Consider the following 9,828-nt stretch of genomic DNA (forward strand, 5'->3'; position numbering starts at 1 on the left):
TGGACATAAAACATACCACAAAAATGCCACCATTGGCTTGAATTGTTAGGATTTATCTACGATTACTCTTTGGAAAGACAGTGTCATTAAGCTGAACTAAAAATGATTAAGGTCAGTTGTGCGTGTGTACATAACTTGGCAAGGTCTGTGGAATTTCTGATACAAGGTCGGTAGGTTAATCACCAAGAATACAGATTACATATTTATAACCACAAGGAATATGGTCTAGATGAGAATTTAGGGAGAAAATACCTTCCATGAAGCCTTTAAAATGCTCAGTGCTACCAGGAGAAGGTAGACATACACTTACCCATCAGACACTATGCCTTCTGCAATTTCACACACCAGCACAAACAAGAGGATAAAAGTCAGTATCCAGCGTAAATTGTGGCCAGGAAAATGAAGCCACGTGCTATGATGTATATGCACTTTGGAACTCTGACTTCCCCATCCTAAACAGGAAAAGAAAATTATAAGGAGTTTTCTTAACAACAAGAGTGACATACAAAGCTCCTGCATACAGAAAAGCATATGTGTAACAAACCAGTGTACTAAAGTTGACAAAACTGCGTTGTTAAATATGCACATATTTGAGTATTTTCAGAAATGTGTCCCCATTGCTTCACTTCATACTGAATAAAATCAACAATGCAGACAGGACACAGCCTTAAATTCCTACACTTTTAGCAAATTACTATCAAGTAATTTACACACATTAAACATTTTTAAAATACATTAACAGTTTAAATGAACTACAAATTAACATTTTGACAAATACGCACAAACACTATCATACATAGACTATTTTTTCTTCGCTTCAACCCATTTAATTAAAGGGTTATCCTTATCTTACAGTTTTTTTAAAGTACTTCATTCTCTTGATCTAGATAAAAATTAGCAACACAGAGAAAAGCCAGATAAAAACGTTACCCTAAGCAGTTCTTCAGCTGACCCCGTTTTAACAGTTGTTCTGTTATTTCAGCACGGGACCTTTTATGATCAGCAGAAGCGAGTGTTAAATCCCTCAGCTCGTGCCATGGCTATCTGGAGGACAGACCAGGCTGGGCAGAACGGTACCCGAAGCAGGGACAGCCCCATGTATTAAACCACCGGGCCACCTACTGGTAACCCCAGTTTTATGTTATCAAATAATATCTGCTGCAGATACGGCAAGAGTTACAGCAGCCCCCCTAGTCGTTACCAGTAATGAGGAGGGCTGTCCGGCTGCTGTAACTCTTCAGTAATTACAGGGAGTATTATTTGTTAACACAAGACCTACTTGCCAGGTTTTCTGGTTTTCAACAGCACATTTCTTTTTGCTTCCCGCGCCGCTGGTCAAAACCCGCAGGCAAATCCTGCAGTCTCCTCCGGCACCCATCCAGCCCCTGCGCAAGGGGGGTGGGAGTGTTCACCTGCATGGAGCCCCACAGGCTGCCCCACTTCGGAAAGCCCCCCGACAGAGAGAACCGATCACCGGGGAGAGGCCCGGAGAGCGGGCGGTGCGGGCGGGAGAGGCGGTGGCCGGAGCATCCCGCGGCTCGCGCTTCCCCGGAGCCTCCCGCCTCCCTGCTCTGAGGCGCGGCGGGCAGAGGGCACGGAGGGCAAGGCCGGGCCGGGCCGGAGGGGGGATACACAGCGAGGTAGGGCAAGGGAACACGCGGGGGCAACGCGACATGGACGGCACGGCAAAGCGGGGGAGGGAAACCCGCGGCAAGGCGAAACAAAGCGGGGGGGGGGGGGGGGGGGGGGGGGGAGGCGACAAGGCAAGCCGTGCGGGGGTGTAGAGGGCAAGGGATAGGCGGACAGGGCGAGGGAGCTCCGCAGGCGCTCACCGATGAAGAGGATGGGGAAGGTGATGAAGAGCAGGAAGACGTGCGGCACAACGTTGAGGGCGTCCACGAAGCAGCCGTTGTTGAGCACGCCGTGGTCCACGTTGTAGGCGGTGGAGTTGCCCTCGTCGCCGCAGAAAGCCAGGGCCATGGCGGGACCCTGCGCGCAGCCGGGCACCGCCTCCGCGCACATCCAGGCGGGGCCGGCGCGGGCTGCGCGGCGGCGGTGGCTCTGCCCGCACCTGTCGGCGAGCGGCGGCGGCCGCCGAGCGGCCCCGGCCCCGGCCCCGCCCCAACGGTCCGCCCCGCCCCTCGCGCCCCCGCCCTAACGGCCGGCCCCGCCCTAACGGCCCGCGCCGCTCGGGGCCGAGAGAGGGGCCGGTGAGGTAAAGCCCCCAACGGCCGGTGCTCGGCCTCAGGCTCGGAGGGGGCCTGGGGAGCGTCGGGGGCTGCAAGGAGTCGTGTCCCCTTCCTGACACGGCTGGAGACCATGGCGAAAGCCCCGTGACCGCCCCCGGTTACCTTAGAGCAACATAAAGTAGTGTTCCAGGTTTCTTGGGGCTCCATAATTCAGCATTTTATGCGTCGTTAATAAGACAAAACATTAAAAAAAAAAGCGCACTAAATTAGTGATGACAGAGGAACAGTAGACTACAAAAAGTATATTTTTTTAATCTTGTCAGCTTTGAACTTTTTTCTCTCCACTGTGATGAAGATATTATTAGATTTAATCGTGTAAACAGCTGTATGCTGTCCTCAAAGGAGACTTCAACATCATAACTTGAACAGCTATTACGTTCGTGCTTTACCTTTTTTCACCCCTAAAATGAGTTCAAGCCTAACTTTTTTTTTTCCCCACCGAGACTGTTGCGATCTGTGGGAATCAGACCATTAATTTGAGTGGATTCTGCATCACTCCCAAAGCAATTTTATATATACCGAAATAATCTAGAAATCAAACTTTTCAACCCTTTTTGCCTTGATCAGGAGACATGCTCAGCTGAGCCACAGTCAAACAAAAACTCGAATCAAATACATCCATGCTGGTGGATAATACTGGAGAGTAAAACATCACATCAGAAGTCTGCACCTGGCTTACGCTTCCAAGCACAGGCTGAGTCAAGGCCTGAGGTTCAAATATCTCTGGTATGGAGCTATGAAATACTCAACATTAAGATGCGTAGCCAAATCCTTTACCTTGGAGCTCCTTTCATTCCCAGTCACACTTACCCATTGCTTAGCTGAGTATTTAATACAACTTGCCACATCCTACAAACAGAAACGCAAACCAAGAATACTCACATACCCAGGCTTAACTCTTCAAATTGCAGAAGCGACAAGCTGGCTAAATGCTTCTTGGGGAGATGACCCCATAGATGAAAGATTTCTTTGTTCTTCCGCTAATGATCAAGCTATGGATACTCAACGTGAGAGAGCGTTCGATTTCTAGGACAGACAGCTCCACTAATAGACCTGAAAATTACTTTTGTCATGCTGCTTTTATTGATCTTGCTGTCAGACAGGAGGAAAGAAAAAGTAATCCCCTGCATGCAGCATATTATTTCCTATATAGGATCTTTTAGGGCTTCAGCAGTGTGGTTAAGTATAATAATTAAAAGACAAACCCCCAGCCAAATCCTGCGTATATGTATTTTGAAATGTTAAAGTTACACCCACACTGGAAAGACTATAATTATTTTAAGTTTTGGACAGAACCCAGCATTCATCTGAGCTTCTGGTTAGGCTCATGTCTGTTATCCTAGTAGTTATTTAATAAACAGTATGTGCAGTTTACATGCAGATAATTTTAAAATCATTTATATTTAAGTATTTCCTGAGGCCCTAAGTAACACAAAGACTCTATGTTGCAGCTGAACAAATAGCAGTGAAGAACTCTTGACAGTTTACACTCTAGAGAATGAAATCATGGGGTAAGATTTGGGGGAGGAATCATCATCACCTTCACTATGTATGGAGAACTAAACACAAAAATTGAAGTTTGCCAAAAATTGCTAAAGGAATCAGAGAACTAAGCTCCCATCCCCAGCCCCTGCAGAGTCTCTGAACCTTGAAACCATCTTCCTTTACTACAAGGTGTCAATCACCATATTTTTAAAAACATATTTCTCAAACCACAAAACAGCAGGAGACTCCGCAGTCTGCAATTTGAAATTTCATCTTTTCAATGGTTTTCAAATGCAGCCAAGATTACACAGTTAACATGGTGGTTTAAAATTAATGGTCTCAGTCCGGGTGCTAGAACAGATGTGCACCCATCACAGAGCTCAAGTTGAGTCAGAAATGTCTTGGCAACCTGAACAGAAAGGTGACAGATGAAATGGGGAAGAGTTTTGGATTACAATTAACTACTTAATGAAATACTGAAAAAAAACCCACACTGACAGAAATCAAAACATTTGCTAAACAGAAATTGGTAAACTGAGCATTCTTAGCAATAAACACACCCATGCACACATGCAAACTCTTTAAAGAACTCACACTTCCAATAGCAGTGCCACAATTTTGTCCCTGCTGTTAATAATGAAATCCAGAGTGCTGAATTTGGACCAATGCTGCTTACACTCACTAAAGCATCAAATGACAATTTCTTTTTTCGCTCACAAATGGTGAAAGCTATTCTGTGACTTCACAAAATAATTTTGAGGCAGAGTTTGATCCTTTTATGAAAAACTCAGATGTGATGGCCTGTGGTGTCAAAAGATTGAATCTACTTACCCAGACTATCTTTGCTAGTCCTGTGTCCAGTGGGCTTTGGAGCAGGTCACAAAGGAATAGGATTTTTCTCAAAGCTGTATTTTTTTTAAAGCTTTGTGAGAACAGAATTTCTTCTCAAAGTACAGAAAAGGCAAAGAACAGTATGAAAGCAACAGGCAGAGATCTATGTTTATCTGCAGGTTGCAAATGCAACCTATTTTTTCACTGAAGTCCCGTTAGATCTTGTTTCCCTTACTCTTTTATGAGTATTTCCATATCACAAGAGGTCAGTTTTCTACTTCGTTGTTTCAGCACATCCATTAGAAATGAGAAATCAAATTAGATCCTGACAGCCACCAGCGCATTCAACAGGTGTCTGGAAAATACTTTGGAAGCACCTTGATCATGTGAAATTGAATTCCAGACAGATAAGGGCAATATTTTTAATTCAAGGCAAAAAAATCACTTTTTGTGCTTGCCTTGGAATTTGAGTTTGTCTTCAGGATGCAGGCAGGTTTTGGTATTTGCAGTAAAGTATTGACACTTCCAAATTTAAAACCTGATAGCTGTTTTTAACAGATAAGAATATTCATTTAAGTGGAAGCTTTCATTTTTCTTTCCTACCTTTGTCATTTGTTTCTTGCTCCTCTTATTCATCTGTTTTGCACTGACCTCTCTTTCTCAACAGTGCTATGTAGGGGAAGTGGTCTGTCCCTAAAAATCATGTTTTGCTACTGCATATCACTCTGCAGGTTTTTGCTTTTGTTTGCACATAGAAACAGATATAAAAGAAAAATAAACTTTTGAAAGTTCTGAACAGACACAGCCCATGTTCAAAATTAGTTAGGCATATAAGTTTAGGCATCAAGCAGGAAAAAATCACTTTCCTGTGTATTTTAAAGTCATTCATGGGACAAAGTATCAACAGGAAATCTTATTCAGAAAAAAACCCAAACTAATAAAGCAAATGTTTATTGTGATTTAGAATTTGCTAAACTAGGTGTATTGATCTATGACTTGTGCTTCCTATTAAATTCTGCTCTTGGAGGTAGACAGGGAAAGCAATTTCCATGAATGGGAGGAAAGTACCTATCCTTTTCATAAGTACATTTGGAAAGGTTGAGAGGAAAAAAAAAAATATGGAGGAAGTCACCTCCAGAGAAAATTGTTGTTTTATTCTTGTGGAACAAAGAACTCCATTCTACCATTTCATAGAAGCAAATGAAATTTCTTTCTTCAACAAAGCAAATGAAATTTCTTTGTAAAAATTGTCTAAAGTACTACTATTGGAAACTGTGCAATAAGCATAATATTGTAGAGGTTCACAGAAATGGCTGTTTTTCTCTATATAAACCTTATTAATTTTTAATTGTTTTCCCTCATTAAAAATGAAGAAAGAACTTACGACTAGGCATATCTATCTTAAGAGTGGAAACAAAACACAAGCTCTTTGTTGGACAATCATCTTGAGGCAAACACTCAGATAAGTGTTTTAGATTAGAACAGCTTATTTTTAAGTGTGTGCCACAGAGTTCCATTGAAACTAATGAATGGGAACTCTTCTGCATCCACTTGTTACATCATCAAAAAAAGCAGCATACATATCACTCATTCAAAGGTTCAGTTTGTTTCCCATATTTTACATGGCAAGAATAGTCATCAGTGCTTCTTCTCTCCATTTGATCTTCACAGAATGCCATTCTCCTTTACCTATGATTGAAGAAGCCACACTATGTTATTGTAGGGCAAAAAATACTTAAGTCCTTGAACGCTCTTCAGGCATCTTGTTGCTTCAGCTACATACATGACCTCTATCATTAAGTCATTTTATGAAGCACATTTTCCAACATACAGCAGAACATTCAGGCAGTTATACTTGCTTTGAACTAGCTCCTCAGGTGAACGCTACCTTCCTTGTTCAATACAGCCAGAGCAGTGCTGACTTGGCCATACCATGTGGCACTTGAAGCCTGGGGAAAAGGCTTGCTCTTCGCTCACTGCTTTGAAGTGTTAAGCAAATGCTCGTGCATTTGGTGATACCTCGCAAAATGCATGGTGAATCAACTGAAGGACTGCAGGCTATTTCCCTTGCTAGTGTGACCTAAGAATACACCTGATGCTCCACTGCCCTCCTGCATCACCAGGATTCTTCACAACAACGAGGACAATATGCTCCAGCTACAGTGCTTTCCTCGGGTGACAGTACTCTGCATCTTGCTCTCACTAGGCGGAGGGGTTACTGTCACGCTCATCAGTTCTCTCTCCTCCGGGCATTCACTCCTCATCCCAAAAGAGGCAGGTTCTAAGTAAAAAGTTTGCTTTTCCTCTTACCTGCACACTTATTTACTGAACGTACAGCTCTGATTCATGCTATAAATGTTTTGGAAGGCAATTAATTACCCCAGCTTCAGTTAGTTTGGTTGGTGCTCAACACTTTAAAATATTTTAAGCTTCACTGAGAAATGCTGAGGTAACCAAAGTAGCAGTAATTTTTGAACAATTGGGCCTACACCAACTTCTTATTCATTCCTGACTATCCTTGTACATAGGTGTACTCTTACAATCACCCTGTGATCTCACTGATCACATTGCACCTTAGTTGATTTTCCAGCATTTCAATGGTTAATATTTTGAGTCCTCCTTGGCTAGTACTTGTAGTACAAGTGTTGTGTTTTCCCCAGGAGAATAAGTTGAGTGCTGTGGACTAACTCATGCCAATAAACAACTCGCGTGCTGGCTCCAGTGTGGTATCTTTCAGCAAATGTTATTTTAGTTACTGACTCAGTTAAGTGCCTTCATGGTGCTTGCTTTGTATATGGATTCTTGTATATAAAAGATTACTTTGCCTGTTTATACTGCAAAAATCACACGCACTAACAAATAAACACATAACCAGCATTAATTTCTAAAAGATAACAGGGCTAAAAGTCACTGGCCTTTCTAGGAACTCTTCCAAAAACAGGAACTAGACTGAAAATTAAGATTTGAATTATTTATTAAAGATTATTAGAAACAAAAGGAAGCTACCATCTTTCCTTTTCAGAATAGAAAACGGTTTTCTGTTCAGGCACACTAGAGAGTTGTAGTTAGTTGATCGGTTTATTCACCACCTGGGAATTGTCCCAGGTTATCCTCAATTGTTCCAGTAGGTAAAATGGAGACAACAATTAAATTAGAATGTAAAGCTATCAATTCGGACTTGGATGTGGAATGTATGTTTCCTGTGCCGCTATTTGACAAAGTTATACAAAATATTAACAAAAATAAAAAGGGTTGCAGTTTAATGAGGTTTTGCGCTACAATTTTTTCTATTTATTTTGAATAGATTGCAATGTAGCATTCGTTTTAGCTCTTAAAATAAAGCAATGACAAAAAAATCACATTGTAGATTAGTTAAAAAAACAACAACAACAAAAGATCCCGAGTATGTACAAAATGCATGATCCTGTATAGCCAAGACTGTTTATTCTCCGTTGTGATCATATAACTAAGTAATTGTCAAAGGCCTATTCCAGGAAGCTTTCTTTTTGAGTTCAGCCTACATGCAGACTACATTTGGGATTTTCAGAGGCTCAAGGGAATTAAAACAATCAATACCCATACAAAATATAAAGAAAATTAATTTACTAACTTTACTTAGTAATTGAACTCCCAGCCAGTGGGAACTTCCCCCACCCCCCCCTACTGTTTCGCATTTTTTCCATGACAATTTTAACCTGAAAGTCATTCTGTCTCTTGGAGTAGTACAGTTTTGTTTGTGTATAGCAAAGTGCTGTACCTGCATTCGTTGGTATGGAAGCTTTGCACAGAAATAACTGTAGTCTGTGACACTTCTAGGTGGCAGCAGCAAATCCTGAATGTTCTCATGACAACACACTTGTAGTTCACACCCTCAGCCTTCAAACCAGCCAGAGATCATCTACTCTGGATAGGGATTCTTTATACTGTCAGTATTTAGGAGGAATTGAGTAGCTTTTGCAAAAGGGGAAAAAAGGACATCTTCACAGCTCTCTCCAGTAATGAAACCTGGCACTACTCTTTGGCCTCTATAGTGGGAGAAAAAGATTTTTTCAATATTAAGTGTCCACAGATCCTGCCCACAAATTTGTAACAATAGATAAGTCTAACTGAATATCAAACCCTCAAATCAGTGTGCACTATAAAAAAAAAACAAAAACAAAAACAAACAAACCCCCACCCTTAAATTGGACAAAGTGTCCCTTGGGAGGCAGTTTTGAAGAGCAAAGGTGCCCAGGAAGGCTGGGCATACTTCAAGCAGGTGCTCTTAAAAGCGCAGGAACAGGCCATCCCTGTGTCTCGAAAAACGAGCAGACAGGGAAGAAGACCAGCCTGGCTAAATAGAGAACTTTGGCTGGACCTCAGGAAAAAAAGTAAAGTTTACATTCTCTGGAAAAGGGGGTTGGCAACTTATGAGGACTATCAAGATATAACAAAGCTATGTAGGGGGAAAATGAGAAGGGCCAAAGCTCAATCAGAACTCAGCTTGGCCACTGCAGTTAAAGACAATAAGAAGAGATTCTTTGAGTATATCAATAGAAAAAGGAAGACCAGGGAAAATGTAGGCCCACTGATGAATGAGACAGGTGCCCTAGTGGTGGAAGACACAGAGAAGGCAGTGTTACTGAATGCCTTCTTTTCTTCGGTCTTCACTGCTAAAGCTGTCCCTCATGAATCCCATACTCTGAAGGCAAAGGGGAAGGTCTGGAGAGAGGAAGATTTTCCCTCAGTTGAGGGGGACCGGGTCAGAGACCACTTGGCCAAGCTGGACATTCATAAGTCCATGGGCCCTGATGGCATGCATCCGCGAGTGCTGAGATAGCTGGCGGATGTTATTGCTAGACCACTCTCCATCGTCTTTGAACGGTCATGGAGAACAGGAGAGGTGCCTGAGGACTGGAGGAAGGCTGACGTCACTCCGATCTTCAAAAAAGGCAAGAAGGAGGAGCCAGGGAACTACAGACCGGTTAGTCTCACCTCTGTCCCTGGGAAGGTAGTGGAGCGACTCATTCTGGATGTCATCTCCAAACACGTTGAGGAACAGGAAGTTATTGGAAGTGGTCAACATGGATTTACCAAGGGTAAATCATGCTTGACCAATCTGATAGCTTTCTATGATGTTATAACTGGTTGGCTGGATGAGGGGAGAGTCGTGGATGTCATCTACCTTGACTTTAGCAAGGCTTTTGACACTGTCTCCCATGACATCCTCATTAGGAAGCTGAGGAAGTATGGGCTAGATGAGGTGACAGTGGGGTGGATTGAG

The 9,828-nt window shown here is 42.6% G+C and overlaps 1 protein-coding gene across 1 annotated transcript in view; it reads right to left on the bottom strand.

Annotated features, from left to right (window-relative positions):
* Window positions 1-1,995, bottom strand: part of ABCC8 (ATP binding cassette subfamily C member 8) — an 82,546-nt gene extending 80,551 nt beyond the window's left edge. Inside the window, exons 1-2 of the mRNA XM_082484892.1 lie at window positions 1,833-1,995; window positions 311-452 (exon numbers count right to left, since the gene is read on the bottom strand). Coding sequence (XP_082341018.1) covers window positions 311-452; window positions 1,833-1,980 — 290 coding nt within the window. The 5' untranslated portion in view covers window positions 1,981-1,995. The remainder of the gene's footprint in view (window positions 1-310; window positions 453-1,832) is intronic.
* Between the last annotated feature and the right edge of the window lie 7,833 nt (window positions 1,996-9,828).

The sequence above is a fragment of the Vanellus vanellus genome (assembly GCF_965231255.1).
Source record: "Vanellus vanellus genome assembly, chromosome: 6".
Lineage (NCBI taxonomy): Eukaryota > Metazoa > Chordata > Aves > Charadriiformes > Charadriidae > Vanellus > Vanellus vanellus.